Source organism: Danio rerio, chromosome 5, assembly GCF_049306965.1.
Source record: "Danio rerio strain Tuebingen ecotype United States chromosome 5, GRCz12tu, whole genome shotgun sequence".
Taxonomy (NCBI): Eukaryota; Metazoa; Chordata; class Actinopteri; order Cypriniformes; family Danionidae; genus Danio; species Danio rerio.
Window position 1 is genome coordinate 27,281,536 of NC_133180.1, and position 23,411 is coordinate 27,304,946.

General features: G+C 35.5%; 2 protein-coding genes across 32 annotated transcripts in view; one reads left to right on the forward strand and one right to left on the reverse strand.

Moving 5' to 3' along the window:
• Nucleotides 1–14,702, reverse strand: part of arvcfb (ARVCF delta catenin family member b) — a 423,234-nt gene extending 408,532 nt beyond the window's left edge. For all 26 annotated transcript variants that reach the window (XM_073950724.1, XM_073950712.1, XM_073950705.1 and 23 more), the window contains exon 1: nt 14,373–14,702. The gene's annotated coding sequence lies outside the window, so the exon portion shown is untranslated. The remainder of the gene's footprint in view (nt 1–14,372) is intronic.
• Nucleotides 14,703–15,852: 1,150 nt separating this feature from the next.
• Nucleotides 15,853–23,411, forward strand: part of tango2 (transport and golgi organization 2 homolog (Drosophila)) — a 36,101-nt gene continuing 28,542 nt past the window's right edge. For 3 of the 6 annotated variants that reach the window (XR_012405853.1, XR_012405852.1, XM_005171838.5), the window contains exons 1-2: nt 15,853–15,966; nt 16,626–16,770. Coding sequence is in view for 4 of the 6 variants with exons in the window: in XM_005171838.5 (XP_005171895.1) it covers nt 16,715–16,770 (56 nt within the window). In the remaining 2 variants the exon portion in view is untranslated. 6 annotated transcript variants of the gene reach the window in all.

Below are 23,411 nucleotides of genomic sequence, written 5' to 3' on the forward strand. Positions count from 1 at the left end.
TTAGCTAATCCCCAGCATTTCTGGCATGGCTGCGGAGAGTTGGAGAGCGTGGCTTTGCAATGTTGAGCAGCGCTATTTCAGGGCACTGCTAATTAAACAAACCTTTCCAAAAAGCCATTTCTCACATCATAATTGCATTCGGTGTACTCAAGGAGGAGAAACCAGCTATAAATAATGATAAAACTCAAAACATGAAAGTTAGTTTTTGACTAATTATTGCCCAGATTTGCAAAAGGCACACCGTTGGGAGCGTTGAAAGCCGAACCACTCATCTCAACTCTGAGTGAAGATCCATTTCAGGCAGGGCAGAGATCAGGCATGCCGCACTGGGGCTCTGGGTCATGCTCCAACAAAGCTGTCCAGATCATTAGGACATTCTTTTCCCACAGCCCTTCCTCTATCAGACACGGCAAAAAAAAAAATCATTGGGAAAAAAAAGACAAAAGCAGAAAAATCCATACCAACTCAAAGAACAGTGCCCCCTCAAACTTCGCTTTTAGAGGTCAAAAAGTGGCCCATATTTATAAATAAAATACTCTGCAAGCAAATATGCAAATATGTCCTTCTGATAGAGGATATTATTTGTCATATAGTGTTTTTGGATAATACAATTAAAGAAACAAACTAGAAGTGCAATAAAAACTGCTTTTCAAATCAATCCTGATTTCTGCTTCCATCAATTAGTTAAAATCCTAGTGAAATCCAAATAACGTTTTTAAGACGTTAGTATCGGTATGCTAATCTTAATGATATCTATAAGTTAATGTGCTCCAAAAGAGTGACAAAATCAACATTAAAAAGAAATAAACATCCAAACTTTGAAGTTTCTCCATCTAATGGATCAACTTTTTTTTTTTTGACATCACCTCACACTTCAGTTGCTCATCAAATCTTATGACGAATGCTCTCTAGTATCTGACATGTCCCACCCTTTCAACATGTTATTACTATATGCGCCTGAGCTCAAACACTCTCACTGGCAGAGCTATGATAAAAATGAAATGCTATTGGCTGTTTTATTAAAGGGGGAGGAGCTACTCTATGTCCAATCCTGTCTTCATGTTTCAGTTCAATCTACATCCCCCATCACATTTTTGAGGCAATTTTCAAGCACATTTTGTCCCTAAAGCCAGTTCTAGTAATACTCCAGCATGTTTAATCCACAGTGGTACACTGTTAACTTACACTAAAAATGGTTTCGATTTGAATTGGGGTTTAAATGGTCAATAACGACAATGAAATAATCTCTCCGCTATAATGACAGCTGTTTGTGTCGCTTCTCTGTGAACTACGGTTGTAGATGAAGCTGCTCCAAATTTACCTCATAACCACAATTCCGTAGACATGTGTATATTAGTCACGTTGAATCAATGAAAGCAGTTAAATCTGTTTATTCAGCAAACTCTATTTTCTCTTGGGGATTTCCTGGGTCTATTCATTTGTCTTTAAACTGGTTCATATGTTTCCATGAGAGCACCCTCTGGACTTTAGAGGAGATTTACTATAAATCACACCATGGTTCCTGGAGAAGATGTGCATGACAATCACAGCTTTGCTTAATCACAATTTCTATTTCAATTCAATAAATCGTCCAACTCGTATATGTCCTGAATATTTGTTAATCAAAAATGTTACATTTATTTCACATTCACATTATCTTCATAGATACTGTATCAAGCGTCCACAAGTGCTCATGTCTGGGTTTTAAACTAAATTTTGACTATGACACTTGACCCACTGGATTTTAAATAATAATAAAAAAAAAGATTAAGACAACTTGGTACTGTTTTGCCTCATTTCCACTGAGTGGTACAGTATGGTACAGTACGGTTAAGTACGTGTCACCTTAATCAGGCTTGTGTCTCCACTGCAAGTTGCAGTCAACTTCATTCTTGCTTGAAGTTCACATATCGTATGGGAAGCACTTCTTACTAAACGAATGCTTTATATACATAAATACTTTATAATAAATGTATAAATGTTAATAACTAACCTTTCTATGAACAAGATTTGATTATAGCTGCAGATCAATGATAATGCAAAAAAGCCTATTGTAATGTCGGCGATCATATAAAATGAACATACATTTAGGCCTTATTTGGGTTCATAAATGATACGAAACATATACAGTCAGTACAAACCTCTCATCTTTATTCTTCCCCTGCACATGTAACCATAACATCTTGTTAAAACGTAATTCCAAGTTTATAAAGGTGCAAAAGGCGATGATAATAAATAAACATAGCAGTTTGTTCATGTTTTAGATTGCTGAACGAATCATTTGCTCCTTTGTTTTTTCACACTTCCCTCTAACGTTTGTACGTTTCTGGAAAAATATCAGAAGCACTTCAATGATCCCACGCATGTTATTATCATTAGCTCAAGTTCGGCATTTCAAATATAGACATGCAGCAAGCGCACGATAGATAGACAGATAGAGCTCTCTAGTGAAAGTACAACCACTCGGCCTCGTAAACAACAACAGAACACACGGCACATTCTGTTTTTCTTCTTGGCTTTGTGGCTGTTCATCAAGACGGCGACAAGATTTAATTGAGCTCGTGTTGACCATGGCTCCTTATTATACGTGCACTGTATATTATTACCGTGTAATAATGTAAACCAATAGCATTCAGATGCATGTCTAGCTCCACCTTTTGGTACAAGTTTGTTGTGCTAGGTACCCTTTGCAATCGTACCATACCGTACCAGACAATGTGAGTAATATTAAAAATGCCACTGGTTTAGTTTTGCAGAGGAGCTCCATTTTGTAACAGTTTACATGATTTAATAATGATTTAATTGAATACACCAGATGCGAAGGTAAAAAATAAACCAAGTTAACACTCTCTTTATTTGTGCTACTAATGTATAGAATTGTATAAAGAAATCACTAATCGTGAATCAAATTTTTGAGCAAAACGTTGGGATTATCAGTTTAACCATTATAATTCGTAGTTCATTTTGGGGCAATCAGATAAAGGAAAGTAAGTGAGTGTAACCATTATGGTTATCCCTAAAATAAACAACGATCATATCCAACTTATCTGGAAATATTTGCATAAATATGCCCTCTCTGGAGTCTTGCAGACCCAGGTAAACTAGCATCAGCCATTTAGTTCCTGTCCTGAGGCACACACTGCAGTGTTTAACCTCCCTGGATGTTCCAGTGATTACAATTAAGCAGCTCTTATCCCTGCACATAATCAAGTCAGGGTTAATCCACACACACACCATGACAATGACCGCAGGACAAGTCCCAGCAGCCGGCTTGGACGCTGTCATTGTTGGAACAGGGTCAAGTATGACAGGAAGCGTCCCTTCAGCCAACTAGGATGTGGAGCGAGTGACAGGAGAAGGGGTTGGGAAATGAGAAGGGCATTGGGAAATAACTGGAAATTTCCACCAGATCACATTTTCATAAATCAAGCCCTTGTCCCGGCACAGTGCAGAGCAGAAGGGATTGAGGAAAGAGGATTAGTTGGGTGCAGCCCAAACACAAGAGTTAAAATGTTATCCAATATCATTCATAAGAGAACGTGAGGACAGATGGATGATGACTTCACTGTGCAGGAGCAGAAATGGGAATCATGGGAAGTCTAAACTCACAATGCTTTTTTGAGTAGATAAGTTCGTGGAAAATATCAAATGACACAATATTCTCTCCGTATTTGCATCAAGACATCACTGAGAGGAAATAAATTACATAAAGGGATTAAAGTCAAACTCGTCCAAAAATAGACAGATTAGACTTCATGTGTGTTCATTCATTCCTGTTTATTTTTGCACTACCATTAGATGTCTATGTATTCAATTTTCAGCACAAATTTAGCCTTGTTTAAGCCAAAAGGTCTATGTTTGAGTGTCTATTATATGTCTTTCAAACACAAAAACCTGCTTGCAGGGTAAGGACACATCCTTCAGTTTAAAAAACACTCCTTTCCTTAGCTGTTGTGAATGAATTAGCCATTTTGAATGAATTATTTAAATGAATGAGTGAGTCACTCATTAAGACATAAGCTGTTTCTAAATTGCAAGAACTCAAAGAATGGACTTACTTTTACAGTCTCAGTCCTGGAGGTCCAGTGACCTGCAGATTTAGCTCCAATTCCAATCAGACATGCCTAGGCTAGCTAATTAAACTGCGGTCACACTGGACTTTTCTCCCCATAGACGTTCATTCATACGCACGCGAATGCGTCAGACCGAAAACGCAAGCTTGTGCGACAAGTTTCGCAGTTCGCTGCATTGCAAAGTTGAAGCTTGGTAAACTCTGACCTGTGAAATTGCATCACTTGACTGCGTGAGACCAGTTTAGGATCAAAACATGACCTCTCTTGACAGAATTTTTTAATATGGACCAATCACTCGCTTTTTTAAATGTCTAATCATCTTTTTAATCCCGCCCCTTTTCGCAACGCCATACTACAGAATATCACAAGCTCTAGTGTGACTGCAGCTTTACTAGACTTTTTAGAAACATACTTGCACGTGTGTTGAGGCAAGTTAGAGCTAAAATCTTCAGGACACCTGGCCTCCGGGACCAAGTCTGAGAACCCCTGCCTTGGAAAAAAGAACTCCACATGAAAAAAAACAATGTATCCTTTGAAAAATTACGAGCTTAAATTTTGATGGACACATGACCTTTTTACATTTTTGCGGAAAAAAACAAACAAACATAACAACATTTTTACAAAAGTATTTTATATGTATATATTATTATAAAATATATAATTATTACATTTTCCATATTTTATATAATATTAATGATCCAATGTGCAAAAACTTGAAGACACAATTCAAATTTTTATTTGTGCCTTTATATTGTATTGTTATATTGTTACTGTGCCTAAAATATTGTTGGTTTATCCAAAATGAAACCAAAACCAGCGAAGCAGTGGCACAGTAGGTAGTGCTGTCGCCTTACAGCAAGAAGGTCGCTGTGTCGCTTGTTCGAGCCACGGCTCAGTAGGCGTTTCTGTGTGGAGTTTGCATGTTCTCCCTGCGTTCGCGTGGGTTTCTTCCGGTTGCTCCGGTTTCCCCCACAGTCAAAAGACATGCGGTACAGGTGAATTGGGTAGGCTAAATTACCCGTAGTGTATGAGTGTGTGTGTGTGAATGTGTGTGTGGATGTTTCCCAGAGATAGATTGCGGCTGGAAGGGCGACCGCTGCGTAAAAACATGTGCTGGATAAGTTGGCGGTTCATTCTGCTGTGGCGACCCCGGATTAATAAAGGGACTAAGCCAACAAGAAAATGAATGAATGAATGAATGAAACCAAAACCCGCACAAAAAGACACTTATTGTAAAATATTGTTTTATTATCATTATCCAAAATACAGTCTTTGTTTATCAGTATCACATACATTTACTGAAGTGAATTTTTAAATATATTTTCTGCAGTAAGTCAGAAATATATCTAAATATTTGAAATAGCTATATTGCTTTAGCACTATGAACTATAACAAAAACATCTACATCTAGTTGTTGACCTGCTGGCATTCAAATCTAAAACTGATGCACTGTGATGCTGATGACATTTAAAAAACATCTTAAAACAGCCTACCACTGACCAATGCATAAGTAATTTAGTGAAAACTCTCAAGCTGGAGATGCAGAAGCAAAATTTATGCCCGCACCATTCCTCAACTTGAAGTGGGCCTGACATTTCATAGACCTTCTCAATCAAACCAAACAGTCCCACAGCAGCACAAACAAAAGGAACGTGTGCTCAACATACTAATTTCCTGCTCCCCGAAAATAAAAACCAATCCTTTTACACGGTTTATGAGTTGATGAACATAGATTAATGATATTTAGAGCAATAAAACATCTTGTCTCTGCTCTGAAATGCCACCAAAAAGTCTATTTGGTAGGAAGGATTATTCAAAGCAGGTGATACAAACTGTGCCAAGGGGAGTCAGTATCACCCAGTCGTGGATTTTTGCAGCATACCAAATGGCCTGGGAGAGATGGGGCAAGCAGCGCTATCAAGCAGGTGTTTGGCCATAAAGACCCATTCACTCTCACAGGGAAACCTCTCACTGTCCCTACTTTTTATCCTTTGTGCATTTCACTCAAACGTGGTCAAACAAACTGATGAAACAATTTACTGTTATCCTGCCGCGTCATGGTGTACATAACTACATAACAATGTAGTCGCTGTTGGGTACGGCTATTGCCAAAGATGACAGCATTTTCCATAACAGCTACATATTGTGAACACAATTTGATACACAACAAACTGGGGCAAGGCAATATACGGCCAAGTAATATCTTTTTCTATACCATACAATATTAATATTTATGTTACCATTTAAGAAACTACATTTTTGAATTCTTTTTAAACTAAATTTAACTCTAAAATTAGAGAATTTCTGCTGACACAAAACACGGATATAGAATGTTATAATAAGATTCATTTAAACTCATTTAGAAAGAAATACAATTAAAACTATTTGTAGATTTCAACAGTCAAAATGTGCAATATCATTGTCCAGGGTTGAATACACTCATTTTTTACTCATTATACCTTATACAACACTCACTATGTAGTGAATGGATATACAAGTCAGCGTTTTTCAACACAGTATATACACATGAGTGTGCAAAATGCCTCTTGTGCATCTCGTTAGTTCAGCATTGTGTCGAGATGTCATAACAAGCATAAACATTTTTCCGTCCTCCTTTCACACAGTGACAGCTAATCTCTTGCACTGCACTGATGCTTACATCATTACTATAGCAACCAATGCAGATATGGTGGATATAAACCACACTTTCTGAGCAAACAGATCAGGTCCATTGTAAAATGACAGTGTGTGGAGAGGAACTAAAGATTGGATTTTGAAAACCAAACTGATTTTGTGTGTGGTGGTGAAAAACCGAGCCTTATATATGAGTGTACAACAGAGACTCAGGCTTGAAATGAGATTCAGTAATAGAAAAGCTTACGTAATGAAGACACTTCATTAACATATGAAATGAGTTCAAGGCAGGAGCTTACATTCCACCGATATTGTTCCAAAGATCTGAAAAAAAAAAAACCTATAGGAGCCAAGGCTAACACAATGACGGATAGAGAAACAGCAAGAGAATAAGAGAATCTTTCGAGTCTACTCATCAAAGAAGAGCTCGGCCTTCCAGAATTCGCAATGATTTCAATACTCTTTCAATACAAGTGAGAAATAAAAAAAAAAAATGTATCAATAAAGCCCCTTTATGAAGAGTTTCTTCACACAGTCCCTCTCATTTGCCACCAAAAGGCAACTGGCCAGCTACAGTAGGCGAAATAAAATAGGGATACTAAGTTAGCAATAGGGTATATGCTGAGCTAGTGTTTTTCCCATACTGATAAACTTCCCGTGACCTGTTATTGTGAACTTTTTTCCCATTTTATACGGTTCCTTTTACAGCATCAATGTTGTAATGTCATTAAAATACAATCAGTGAAACAAACTTTGGCGTTCATTTAGTTGCTCAAGCGTAAAACGAGACAAAAAGCTGTTTACTGGCACACGCCCGTCAGAATCGGCAGGCTATTGCAGAAGCTCCATTGAATATACTGGAGTAAAATAAATGCTCATATTATAAAGAAATGGCGGGGGAAAATGTAATTTAATGCAGTGCTTCTTGTGCAATCTGAGGCCCGCTTTGTATCGGAAATCACTCAGCTAGTGAAGATCGCTGATTTTTGAAGAAAACAGCCCTTAAAGGTGCAGTAGGTGATTGTCTTCAGAAGCATTTTTTGTTGTGCTGGTTGAAAGTCTCTTCACAGTCTAATAGTATTAATTACAGTAAATGATCTAAATGTATTTATATGTATTTTTATATTTTGGGTAAGGCATAAAACTAAAAAATGTTCATCCAATTAAATACAGTCGGACCGTCATCTCTCATAATTCCGATTAGCAGGTCAGACTGTCTGTCAGCAAATGCAGATTTGAACAACTGCGCAGCCGTTTGTACGCAGCTCCAACGACCGCTGTTGGTGCTGCGCATTCACAAGAGAGGGTGCGTGCGCCTGCGGGATTGGTAAAAACCTGCTGAATCAAAACTTTTTAAAAACCTGAATCACTATAGGAGTTACCTTTGCACGCTGGGGAAAGTATGAAACAATGGCTGAAGGATTTCTCTTAGACGGGTAACGTTTTGTTTTAAAACTATTTTAGCTTCATGCAAAGCTGATGTGATGTTGTTACAAACAGGTTATATCTTCACAGAAGCATTGTTTAGCCACTAAAATATTCAGATAAAAGATTGATAAGACTATTTTCAGTCTCATAGGGACCTTTTACAGCATCTATAGTGTAGATTTTAATTAGTTTAACAACAAAACACAAGTAAATAGCGCTATTCCGTCTAGTCTCTCCCTATATTGTTTAAAATGCAACTCTAAATATTCACTCTGAAATAGCATGTCAGTTTGGCTTGCACCCCCGCGGACAAGCACTAGTTGCTTTTAACACATGAGAGAGGGTTCTTTTGCTGTTCTAGGAGGCGTGGCTCTAGACGGCAGGGGAGGGACTGTGATTCAGAGATATATGCTAAGCTGTTGGCATTGTGAAAGATCACCTACTGCACCTTTAAACGTGTCATTTTTGCATTGGCATACAGTTCGCCGGACGCGCTTAACCCAAGTTACTGGCAAATTAAAAGTCCTATTAGCATGCTTCAGCATATACCCTGTTCATTTGTTTTACTGCATGTGTTGAAGCAACACAAAAAGCAACATACAGTACAAAGTGAGCAGAGAGAATGTTCAATGCTGACAAAACATTGCTGCAACTCTGATAAAAGTTTTATTTATGGAGAAAATTAAAAAGCCACTGCAGTGTTTTGAGTGTTTTGTGTTTGTCTGGTTATTAGTCTACCGGAATATGTATATTCCATACAAAGTATGAAGCTGCTTGGTGAGTTCTTGTCACGTGATTAATGGTGTGCTCGCGGATGTTTTCTACTCTGTGCTGCATTGCGCTACTTATGCGAATTGATCCCAATATGTGCGCGCAAGCCGCATGCCTCCATTGGAATTGGAGCCGAAAAGATATAATAAGCGAATAGCCCCTAAGGCCGCCATCAATTACGATCTTCAACAGTTGATCTTTTAGCACAGGCATGCTGGATTCACCTGATTTGTTGACAAATGGGTTGCGGATTTATTCCTTGGTAGTCCGTGGGTCCTTATGGGCCATATTCCCTAAACAAAGAAACTTTCCAAAGACATCTATTTTTGCTAGCTCGTGAATTAAGTTTTGGAGCTCAATTGACCAATATATAACCAAGTGAGTATAGTTATTGTTCAAAATAAAATATTTTTCAAAATAAAAGATCGTTCAGACTCATATAATAAATAAAACGATAATAATTAATGATTTCTTGTGCTGCCTGGTACCAATCAATCCATGGAAAAGAACTGCCCGGGCATTTGGGACCACTGGTCTAAAGGACCAACAATGACATCTATGAATTTAATATAACGACAACTATATTTGTGTCCACACCAGCAAACGATCTGTTCTATGCTTATCTTTCTGTTTCCCTTTTGTAACCAGTAGTAGTACTCAGTGTTCCACGTTATTAGTGCTTCTGACCAATAAATACAGCTTGAATAAACAATCAAATCAATTATCGAATTTAGCGATCGCAGTCAATGTAGTGCAAAAAAACAACACAAACTAATTTCCCCACAGCATTCTCAAAGGAGGTAACACAAAGACACTGAAACTAAGGTACTTTTATTTTGATACTTCAATCTGCTGACCTGGCTTGCATAGCTTGATGTAAATTTTTAGCATTCTTCCCATAGAAACAATATAACCAGTTTTTAAGAAAGTCATTATCATTAAATAATCTTTCAAAAGAGGGCTTGTCTTGATATGAATCTGTAAGTTTCTCTACAATGTCGTTCGTAGCTTTAAATTGAGTAAGTTCTTTATACATTTTACTGGATTCTTACTGGCTGTCATTTATTGCCTGGAAAAATCATTCTGAAAGTGATTCAAAAGTATATAGTTTCTCTACATCTTTATTGATGTAGCATTGGTCTGAACTCTGCAGTTGTTTTTCAGTGCAGTTGTTTTTTAGAACTCTATCTTTATTATTATCTTTATAGTTGTCATGATTTGGTGTAAACGGCCCCATAAGAATGGTAAAATGTTGACCCAATCCCAATAGCCATGTTCCAATAAAGCAATATAATGGATTGAACACTTGATCCCTAAGCAGCACTTTAACTTGCGTTTCAGACTGAGAGTATACACTCCTTATGATTGGCATTGCAACATAAGATAAATGAATCACAGATGAAGTCCACTTCACAGGGAGTTACCACCCAATGAGAACGTATCCTGAGGCTCTTCTTATCATCTGTACAAGAACCCTTTTTGTAGACTCAAGCTCAGCTCTGTCAGCTCTCGTCGTTTTGACTGAAGCAACATCACAACATGATGAACTGCAAAATGCTGAGGAGCAATAAAAACACAAGCATATGCTCCCCACTGGCCTGCTTTGCAACACTGTTTTGTTGTTATATGAATCCATATAAAAGCGCAAAAGTCTCTCCCTTCTGATGAAAGAAGCAACAAAATGCCTTTGACAGCACTCATCCTTGAATCACATTAAAAAGTTTTGGAAAACATGCACAATATATATTTAAATTATAAAATGGAACAAAGGGTAGCTCTTTGCATAGAGCTGAAATTCTCCTGACAAGCAAAGCTGCTCAATGTGCCATGAATGACAGCGCGGCCTAATTTAACAAGCTCCCCATCTCAACTGGGGTATAAGAGTTTTTAAAGAACAGAAAAACTAAAATAGATTGCTGAATTGTTTTAACATGTCATCAATTTGACATTATTTTCCACAATGAAACAGAACATAAAGCTAGTTAAAGGAAATATATATTTTATGCCTACCCTTTAAAGTCAAGTTGAGCATATTAAAGGGGGCATGTGGAGTTCATAAACTTCTATTATTCACAACACTGGTGACAGTTGAGCAAACTTTGAACTAGGACTGTGCAATTAAACGAAATTCAGTTTCAATTTTGATTTTTGTTTCCAACGGTTATGAAAAAACATTAATCCAGATTAAATGATTATTGCTTTTCACATAAAAATTTGTCAAAAAATTTACTGTAACATGACTTTTGCAGCATGGGAAGCGCTTCATTTATGAATATGTATTTGATTTATTCATGTTTTAATACATTTCTAATTTATGATAAATATATATCTCCAAAACTTTTTGGACGTATGGCCCACTGATAATCGTTTTGAAATAATCAAAAATGTTTTTTATAATAAAAAATGTCTCCAAAAGTCACTGTCCGTTCATTAGTTTTTGTCTTTGTTTTTTTTTTTTTTTTTTTTTTTTTTTTGTATATAACAAAAAAGACCCATTTTGGCTTCTCCTATTGCAGCAAATTCTGTTTTTTTCTTTTGATATTTGGCACCAATTTATCAGGACTCAGTAGGTGATGATTTTGTTCTCTTTGACTCATTGGTTGGAAATGGTGCTTTTTTTGTAATTAGCTACTGTAAAAAAAAAGGCCTATTTACATAAAGCGATCTGACTGGCTGGCGGACACTTGTTTGTCAGTGCTTGAAATGTTGAGAAATTGCCAAGTGTACGTTGAGAAATTCCAAACTATGCGTTCACACCGAAGGTGGAGAGAGCGTCAAAGTTTGCTCTGCCTGCCCTGGCAACACTTCCTTCACAGCTCCGGCGGCGAGATGGTCAAAATTCGCTACAATGATCTCGTCCTTATAGGGGCCGTTGCGGCAAATCAGCAAATCACATCTCCGCATAAAAACGTGCTTTCCCGCGTGAAAATGTTGCACGCCTTTTATCAAACTCATTTAACTTTGGAAGACCAAGTTGTTCCATGTGGAGTGGCTTTGCCCCATATACCCAATGTCCATATGTCTGAAACATTCTGAAGCAGCAATACTGTTTGTGCTGTCATTCTAGATAGCATTAGTTTCCCGCTTAAAAAAAAACATATATGACATTAATGCACATCAGAAACTCGCCAGTAACTTTTTTACTCATGTCCCTGTAGGAAAATCATAAATAACTGGAAATCTGGTGGCCGCGATACTAAAACTCTTGGGAACAACTGTGGTTGGAACCAAAGTTCACAGGACCGTGTTTTCTGGAATCCTCTCAAGCGGTGGACTTGCTAGATAAGACATGGTTGCAGCTGGAAGTAAATGAAAATTATTTAGATTAGATATTAATTTTCCCATTTATTGTAATTTATTAATGTCTACCTCTACCCCAACCCTAAAGCCAACGGTCACAGTATCGTAAAAACAGTAGTTTTACCGAGTATTATTTATGCTATCTATTAAATGATACAATAAGTTGTATTTTTTAACATCTACTGCTAACCTAACCTCAACTGTCACAGTACTGTAAGAATAATCATTATTGATATACATTGTCATAAAAAATGCTACTATATTGATGTGCATGTCGCATTTCTGGCCGGCTGTGTATACTATCTAGACTTTATTGATAGATTGCAGTCGAACCACGTCATAGTTAATGATGAGCCCTGTTGTGTACATACATCCATAGAAAATACTGGTTACATTTTAAAGACGTGGCACAACAAAATGCAATTTGATGCAGTGTGCCTTGTCTGACTTACTTCTAATTTTGTCTTAATGAGGCAGCGTATCTTAAACAACGCAGATCTTAAGTGCATAAGAGACCCAATGTCGAAGGAAACCCTAAACCCCTTTGTTTCTGTCCACAATATTTCATGACATAATGTCAATACTGTTTGTCTGTAGTCTGCTCAAAAGTCAACTCAGTGCACTCTCAGCAGGTACATGCTTCAATGAGATAAAATGGCAATGAAGGGGATCCCCATGAGCACCTATCTAAAAAGTAAAATGATGAACAAGACGCCCTACAGTCATGTAGACTTGCACACTGATCCACTGTGCATCCACAGGACTGCATGTGCAAATGAGGTGGGATTAGGCCAGAGGCGCATTACACAATCTTGCTGCCTGTAGTAAGTCACTCTGGTACTTCTCATACTATTACATGAAGGCAATAAATCTGAACCAACTACTTGCCTCGCTTTTTTTTTTACCCACAACATAGTATGAAAGAAAGCATATTCATGCACAAGCGTATGAAGTCAAAGGAATGCAGCAAGAAAAATTTGGCTTACTTTCAGTGTTCAGCAACATCTACCAAACTAATTAAACAGCTCTTACCTCTTTAATATTCATGAAGTCGCAGAAACTTTCAAACAATGTTAAAATTCAGGGTCTACACTTCACAATTTACAAAATAAGCTGTAATCAAAACATTTTGATTCATGAGAATGCAGCAAGCTGTTTTCGTCCAATCAGCATTACTGGCCTTATGAATATGCATATTTAGGTGTTCTTCATTGTTTACAAATTCATTGTTTACGCTCAATATATATATATATATATATATATATATATATATATATAAATATATATATATATATATATATATATATATATATATAATGCAGAAATAATAATAAAAAAGAATATAAATAAATATTTGATAAATTCCAGCGTCAACACATTTTTAAAAACAGTAATGTCGACCTGTCTATTAGGGTTTAGTCAGATCTGTACATTCAATCATTTCAATCAGTCAAGATGATCCCCAAACACTTGCCCAGACAAGTTAATCCTTAAAATACAAGCAGTTAGGCTATAAAAAAAGATTGTAACCAAACCAACTCTTCCAGTAACGTTTGGTATCTTTGCTACAACTGAAATCGCGCCATATGCACTGACACCAGTAGCCCTCTTTCTGACAGATGTCGAAGCCTCCAGCTGTATTTTAAATGGTCGTTTCAGTTATCATGAGCAAATCAGAAACACTTTATGCTTATTTGCACACATTATATCAAACAATCCCGCAAATTCGCTGACATGGGTGTAAAAACACTGATAAACGCCTCCTCGTGCATAATCAAAAGCGATCAAATCACGGTCAAATTAAAAGGCTGCGTTTCACGAGCGCGCGTGTTACTATCAAGCATGACGCGCTGCCTGAAAACAGTGTAGATCATTACCAATCGTAGCCAATTGCTACATCTTTAAATGCCTGAAAGTAAACTATCACAACGAGATATCAACAAACACACTAGAGCACAAATGTATCTGTGCTGGGAGCCGAGCAAATGCACTCAATTGATGGACAGTAAATACGCGAATATCTCGATCAGTTGAGGTGCGCGTACACGCGAATGCAGCAGTAGTACACATACAGCCTTTTGGGCTTGTGAAGTAAGTTTCCAAATTTCGAGTTAAATCATCGTGAATAGAAGATATAGCGGCATATAGAAGACTGAATAAGCTTACCTGTCTTCTCTCTGTGAGCGAGTTGTAGGGACAGCAGCAGCAGCATCAGCGGCGGCGGCGCGCTCGTTCAACTTGTCAACAGTAACAGCGGATGATTCCACGATTAGCTTCATTCATCTCCGCGGGAAAACTCACTTCTTACTTCTTCGAATCAGCTTTGTGACTATTCAAACGAGATGTCGCGGTTTGAATGTAAATAACAGACTTTGGTAAGTGTCACAATGCTTTCCATCGAGACAACAAAAACCCTCTCAGTGTTATTATTGGACTCTTCCGAGGGTGGCTGTGCACACTACTACAAGTGCGCTGAGAGAGCTACATCTCTGTGATGCTGCTGCTGCTGAGTCTACAGAGAAATAGAGGCATTGTGTTATTATGAAGGACTGAAAGTATATATATATATATATATATATATATATATATATATATATATATATATATATATATATATATATATATATATATATATATATATCCTGTATAAATAAATCAATAAATAAATATGCAGATACATAAATAAATATATAATAAAAACTCACACATTCCTGCATAAATAAATATATAAATAGTGCGGGCAAATTAACATTTAACTCAATTACACGGATGTTAAAGTAATATGAAAATCTAAACTGAAAGTAGAATTTTCCCCCTTTCACAGTGCACTAATATTTATTTAGTTATTTATTTATGCAGGAATTTGTATATTTATTTATTCATTTATTTATTTATTTATTTATTTTCGTATTTATTTATTTACTGTTTTATTTGTGCAGAAATTTGTAGTATTGTATATACATTTATTTATCTATTTGCATAATTTTTTATTTGTTGTTTTATTTTCACACGGATTTATGGATTTATTTATTTATTCACGTATTTATTTATTTATTGTTTTATTTATGCATGAATTTGTAGAATTATAAATACATGTATTTCTTTATTTGCATTTTTTATTTATTGTTTTATTTATGCATGTATTGATAGATTTATTTGCATATTTATTTATTTAATTGTGTATTCATTTATTGTTTTCGCAGGTTTTTTCCATTTGTTAACTTTCAAAAAATAGATTTAGATTTTTTTTTTTTTTTTTTTTTTAGCAGAAAGAAGCTAAAACTGTAAAATATTCTACCAAATAAAAAGTTAGTCATATTCCATTATCTGGAGAGTTGCAAATTAATAAAACTATTTTTTTTCGCTTAATATTTTATCAAATTGAATATAATGATAGCAGCATAATCATTTAGTATGATAAAAAAGAAATTCACAAATTAAGAAAAAAAAACAGAAAGCTCATTCATTACAGGTGACAGCATGAGAACGTGATTACGATTCTGATCTGAGTTCAGTTTCTTTCAGCCTTCAAATTCAACTGTGCTTCATAGACCAACATGAGTGCTGTTCCCTGTACAGTTGCAAATGTGTGGGCGGTCCTGCTCTTGCTTTCAGCCAATCAGAGCTGGATTTCTCAGCCGACGTCAAAGCGAGGTTGGTTTAGCCCTTTGTACAGAGCAGAGTTAGCCTATGCTCAAAGTTACATCTCACACTTGCGTAGCGGCACAATGAATTGTCATCATTGACAACACATGGATTCGTAAGTAATATTTCACATACCCTGTTATGAACTAAAGAGAAAACATACATTTTTGTTGTTGTTATTTGCTGTCTTTAAGTTATCCGAGCAGTTAGCTGGATTGTTAGGCTACTGCTAACCTGCTGTCAGTTTCTGTCAGTTGACACAAGCCTGACATTAAACCTGCTAGATCATTCTGTAAGAATAAAGCACTTTGGGAGACAAAGACAGCGTTTTAAATTCAATCTATGGCCAACGAAATGTGTTTATAAAATAATAACGTATATATTTTAACAGTTATACAGTACTTACTTCCTGTCTAACATTAACACTGTCAGAATACAACGTTACCAAAAACTGCAATTTTTTTATTTGTATATGACTTTGTGTTAATAAAAATGTGTTCAAGGTAAATTATATGCAATACAAACACGTGTAATGTCATTATATTTATTGTATAATTATTTATAACGTATAACTTCAGTTATATAAATTGTTACCATGTGGTCTGAAATAGTAATACCTCTATCATTTGTCTAGTCGATCATACTTTATTTTATTAATTTTCTGGCTTAGTTATTGTTATATATGTGAGGTTTGTTGCTGGTATAATGTTTGATTGATGGCCTTTAAGAATGTTACCTAACTCACTGTCACATCTCTTCTTTTCTATCCAAAAGTCATGGTCTCATTCTCTTCATCCAGCACCTAGCGCATCCAGTCTCTGACCTCACTGTGATTGAAAACTCCTGCCATCAGTGACCTCCTCATGTGCATCATCTTCTTGAAGTTCGACCCTCGGCCTGCATCCAAAAATGCCTACAGGTACATTAGTAGCTCCCAGAAAATGCACTGTGTGAATGTGTTAAATGCAAATAGGGATGTGGAACATTTTTATACAGCTTCTGTGTTTTGATTTAATACTTTAAGTAGTTTTAGAGTTGCCATGCACATCTAAAGCAAAAACAAAATATCTGTGCTGTATTTCAGATTTTAAGTCTTCACATTTATTGTTCAACCTGCTGATTTGCTTGTATTGAACTTAGTTTGACACTGTCCAGTGGATGCTGAATCATGCAAAAAAATACACATAGAAATGAGCGAATGATGTTATTATAAGTTTAAATGCCATAAGCAAATGTGTCCAGCAACAGAGGGGCGTGATATTAATATTTACCAGTTCATTAAGTTCATTGTCATATTGAAGAAAACTCTAAATACTTTTTTTCACATTTATTTATTTTATTTTGATAACAATACCAGAGTTCATATGGTCATGGAAGACCTGGAAAAGTCATGGAATTTTCCAGACCTGCTGTAATAAATGTAAACGTATTGTTTTTTACCATGCATATGTAGACATTGCATGAAACATTAGGTCATAAAAATTTGCTTAAAAGTCTTGGAAAAATCATGGAAAAGTCATGGAATTTTAGTAGTTAAAATGTGTATGAACCCTGCAATACATTTTTTGGGGTGTGAGTTTGTTATTATGTTCGTAACCAGACTGGTACCTGTAACAGATAAATGAATACAGCACAAAAACTGCCTTTTCTTTTGTTTTAGTTTGTTTCAATGGCTGATTCGTTTAGAAAGTCAATTGTGAAAGTGACTTCATGACACTATTGAGCGAGTGTCTTTATGAATGGATCATTTAGTTATTGACTCAAATAATTTGTTCAAAATCAGTTTAATGAAGTAACGAAACACCACAGATGCACAAATGCAGACTTTGTTTGGAATACTTTGTTGATGAAGCTTAAACATAAAAGAGTCACTCAATTTAATGTATTGTTCATGGAATTGTTTGAAATCACATTTGCAAAGGCACTCAAATGATAATATTCAGGGAAATGGAACTCTTGCTTGTGTGATATATCAGTTATATCATGTATTATAAATATATATAAAAAAACAAAAGCTTATACATTGATATTATTGCTAGTTCCACTTTAAAAGGCTTCATCAAACAGGGAATCTTACATGTTTTTGCTTCTGCATGTCATGCTCAATAAGGTCAGGTCATTGTTAAAACAACCATATTTTCCTATTTTAATATATTTTATTCTATTTATTTTTTATTTTTTTGGCAAACCTAAATTCTCAGCATGATTACAGTACATCTCCTCTCTCAATAAAAAATTTTCAGAAATCTTTCCAGTATGCTGCTACTTGAGAAAGGTATATTATTATTATTATCTTATCAGTGTTAAAAGTAGTTCTTATTAGTTATTTATTAATTAGTGTATTGTGATTGTTCAGGATTCTTTGACTTGAAAGCATTAGTTTGAAACTGAAATATTTGCCTTCATTTTTGAAATAAGTTGTATGCACCTTTGTTGAGTGAATGTATCAATTTCTTAGAAAAAAAATCAGTAACACTTTAAAATAATGGTCCATTAGTTGCATTAGTTGAATGATATTTAATGTTTTAGCTGATGCATTTACTAACATGAACAATTTTTTAGTAGTAACAAAACAATTAGTCAGTAATAAATAAACACATTTGTTACTACATTTATTCCTCTTTGGTAATGTTAAGTTAAGTAACATTAGTTTATGTACCTCACAGTGCACATTACCTAATATTAACAATAGAAAGCACCGAAATTCTTGCCTGAAACCGTAAACTGTAAACCGAAAAAGGGGAAACCAAGGCCGACCAACACAGAAAGAAATTATGCCAATTATTAGTAGCATAGTATTTATGGGTAACTTTACTATGATCGAGGCACTGCAATTGTATAAATTAAATTAAGTTTATATGTTAAAGAATATTAAGTTTCAAAAGATAAATTAATTAATTACAAATTCTGAAAATATTTATTTAACACATTTTAACAATGGGTCATCACTTCTGGGAATGGGGACTTCATACAGATAACCATCAATCTAGTTGTTGAGTGGTTGAGCTTTTCTCCCTGAGGAAGTGTATTTAGCACAACTTATGATAGCATTTCGATATTCATTTTTGATTTATGATTAATAAATGCTTAACAAGATTGGTCATAATTAAACTTGTATGGTAAATAGTAGTGCTGTAAAATTGTCAAATGATTAATCGCCTCAAAAATAAAAGTTGCTTGACTATATTATAAAAGACATTTGTTTATAGTTTTATCTATCTATCTATCTATCTATCTATCTATCTATCTATCTATCTATCTATCTATCTATCTATCTATCTATCTATCTATCTATCTATCTATCTATCTATCTATCTATCTATCTATCTATCATATACATAAATATAAATATAAATATTCACAGTACACATGTATATAGTATGTAAATACAAACTATTATCTTGGATGTGATTAATCACAATTAATCATTTGACAGCACTAGTAAATACATTAACTAATGGACCATTATTTGAAGTGTTACCAAAAAAAATCTGGCCTAATCCAAACGGTCTATTTACATTCTAAAAAAAAATGTTTTGTTTGCTTTCATTTTACATTATCACATCCTTTTGTCATTGCGTCATATAGTCTTAACCTCTACGTTTGTTTAAGATACGGTGTTTACTTAAAAACCCATAAAAGCAGTGAATGAGCAGCACTACATTAGGGCTACAGAGTGCCAAGGTGAAGGTAGACATCTGCCACAATTTTAAGCTCTCAGTCCCTATAAAGGACATGTGTCTAGATCAGGGTTTGCTGAATGTTAAAGAGCTACAGTTTAGAAGAAACCAAATCAGTGATTCAGAGCTCTGAATCATGTGTATGTAATCAATTTGCATGTGCTAGTGTTCAACGTCTTCTTTCCCCTTCACTGCTGTGAGGTTACCTCCACTAATACCATCAGATTGAAACACGCTACGCTAATCAGGATTATTGCCCAGCAAGCTGTAATTTGATTATCTAATATCGAGTCAGTCACAGTGGTTCAGTGTCACAGATGACTCAACCCAGGATGTAAAATCTAATCAATGACGCTGCTGTGTCTTGTCTTATGCTGCATTGGTTCCTCTGATTTAGTGTAGCATCAACTTGTTTACAAAACAGACGAAAGATGTACTGTGATTAAGTTCGGGGAAATGCGTAAACAATCTCACAAAATGTACAGCTGTTTAGTCTGCAATTATGCTTGTTTTGCATCCTGTAACCAAGCAACAAACTAAATTGGTATAAAGGGTATTTATGGAGGTTTTTTTAGTTAGTTGATTGATTGATTGATTGATTGATATAAGCTTTTGCTTTTATGAGCCATTAACCCCCCTGTCTCAGCAGGTTGTTTTCACACCTCTAGTTTGAAAAAAGTCTGGAAAGTGATGGAATCAAGTTTTGTTTAGGTGGGAGTGTCAAGTGGCGAAAGAGGGAAGGGTTTGCATGAAAAGGGGAATTTTTATTACGTGCACGCACTGACAGTGACTAAGTTCACATGGACATTAGTAATCAAATAATTTGTTTTAATTTCAATAGACAAAAATATGATTTAGGTGTTTACATGAGTTGCTTTTTGAATGTTTCTTTCATGATCCCATTTTACATGTTATAGCACATAATTCGATTAACGTCATTGTGTCACCACTTCATCCATTACCTCTAGAGTTTTATGTCGTTTCGGATGTTTTGTTGTTAATTTGTCGACTTTACTGCAGTTTGGCACTTTCACTTTTGTTCAGGAACATTTCATGCATGCCCACCGTGACAAATGAGATATTGGATGCGAGTATGAACTGCTGGAAGAGTGTTGTTTTAGTGGAATTTAATACCGCACACTGAATAGGAAAAAAAAAACACTTGCCATGCGGTTGTCTGTGGTCCTTCACTAACTTGATAGGTGCAGAGAACAGCATCAAACAGCCATGTGTATAGACAATTCTGTTGCAAATTGCGGTGAAAATCATTGTGGCAAAAATCCTACACGACGGTAATAGTTTGATTTAAGGTGTTATGTTTACATTCAAAGAGCAGCATTTAGAGTGGATCTTTCAATCCATAATATTGTAGTGATATTTCTGTAAATGTAGTAAACTAAATTTTGACTAAAATATGTGTTTAAAAACTGAAAGAGTACTAGCTAACTTTGCCATCTGAATAAACATAAACAAAGACACTGATCGCACACATACCAAATCCAAGGACAATCAACACGAACTGGAACCGTGTCTCTTTTTAAAAGAAGAGTGGCAGATCTGAATTTCATCACATTTCCAGATTCGAAAAGCTTTCGGATAAAATAGTTCCTTACTCACATATTTAGGTTGTGTGTTAGCAGACCACTGGTGTTTTGTGACCCTTGAAATTGCTTGTAAGAAAATGTAGGGTAATTTGTTTCAACATTTATTAAGAAGTTTGACCAACTGACTGAGTGTCCAGCAATATGGAAAAATAGATAGATAGATAGATAGATAGATAGATAGATAGATAGATAGATAGATAGATAGATAGATAGATAGATAGATAGATAGATAGATAGATAGATAGATAGATAGATAGATAGATAGATAGATAGATAGATAGATAGATAGATAGATTAAAGCAGTTTATAGATAGATAGATAGATAGATAGATAGATAGATAGATAGATAGATAGATAGACAGACAGACAGACAGACAGACAGACAGACAGACAGACAGACAGACAGACAGACAGACAGACAGACAGACAGACAGACAGACAGACAGACAGACAGACAGACAGACAGACAGACAGATAGATAGATAGATAGACAGACAGACAGATAGATTGATAGATGCATGTTTTACATTTTTAATGCATGTTTTACATGTTTAACATGCAGATAGCTTAAAAGAAATTAATTTGAAGCCATAAACATTTGAGTAACATTAAACATTACTGTCAGTATTAATCAATTGAGTGCCTTTTTGTTAAATAAAAAGATTACTTTTGAACAGTAGTACATCACGTTTTAATAGTTTTAGCAACAGAATAAATGTTTATTGATTAGTTGTGTCTTTTTAAACTGTCCTTTGGTACATTCAGCCTTGCGTCTTGTAGTCTCTCCTGCAATTGTAACAGACTATTTATAACATGCCATCCCACCAGATCAAAGTGGTTCTTGAGATTCTACCTTCACTTCATGTTGCACTTCACCATTTTTGAGCTCATGCCTGGTTGACGTCAGGTGATCAAACCAAAGCTTTTAATGCCAATTAGATTCCATGTCATTTAGGCAACCAGACTTTTTTATTTATTTAATTTTCATGGGTTTCTCCTTTAATGGATAGGACAGTGGAGATTAAAGGAAAGATGGTGAGGGGGGCAGGGAGGGAGGCAAAGGAGCTCGAGCCAGGAATCTAACTCAGGTCTCCGTGAGCACCTCATTGCTATGTGCTGACGCACTAACCATTAGGTTATTGTTGCTGACTTATTATTATTATTATTATTATTATTTTACATGTGTCTAATTTCAGTGTTGATGGTGCTGATGACACTGATGCCTTTAAAAAAAGAAATTAAGGCATGTGTGGGTACTTAATACAGGAAAATTACTTAATCAGGAAAACATTAACATAACCTTCGCCTGTAATCTGATATCATTAGCGCTGACCTTTTGAATGCATTTCACCAAAAGAGGCTACAATTTAGATTCTGTATCGTTAACCATCATGCTCTATAATTCACCCCGTTCAGGTCAGTTGCATTAATCCAGCTTTATAACGTAAGTTTCTTTGAGATTAATGAGGGGTTCTGCCTAAATACCCAGACGAAGTCTACAATTTTTACAAAGTTTATTACAGTTCAAAAGCAACCTGCCTCTCATCGTACACAGTTTGTGGGAATAAACGCCTCTTTTTGGAAACGTTTAATCTTCATCATATTAACCTCTGACCTCACATTCTCTGCCAGCAGCGATGAAACCCCTTTGAGAGAAAAAAAGGCCGGAGGTCTGTGTCAGTTTACTTATATATGGCCCTAATGACTTTGATGTCACTAAAATGGATCCACTTAGGGCTAATATTTAATCTCTGGAACAGAGGGAACCTGTCAGAGTGGCTGAAAAACTGAAATACGACACACTGTAGTCTTAGATTTAAGCTAGAAATTGTTTGTATAAAACTGTATAGATTGTTTGAAATGCAGCATATGGTTAAAGATTAAAGGTGAAAATTTGTATTTTGGAATAAATATGTCTGCATAAAGGCAGCATGATTTGGGGTTTGTGACTAATTTTACTTCAATAATATAACCTACTGCTCAAACATTTGCTATCAAGAGTTATTTAGAAGAAAATAAGTTATTACCATTTACATTATTTAGCGAGAATGCAGTAAATTGATGAAAATATGCTTTTCTTTTGAACTTTCTATTCACCAAATAAAAATAATAATAATAAAATTTTCCACAAAAGATTCTTTGTAGCACATCATTTTTAATCCTTAATAATCATAATGAATATTTCTTGAGCAGCAAATTAGCACATTGGAATTATTGCAACATCACTCAGAGACTCTTCTTCTGCTCTCCCAAAACTGCCTCTTGATCTGCCCTTG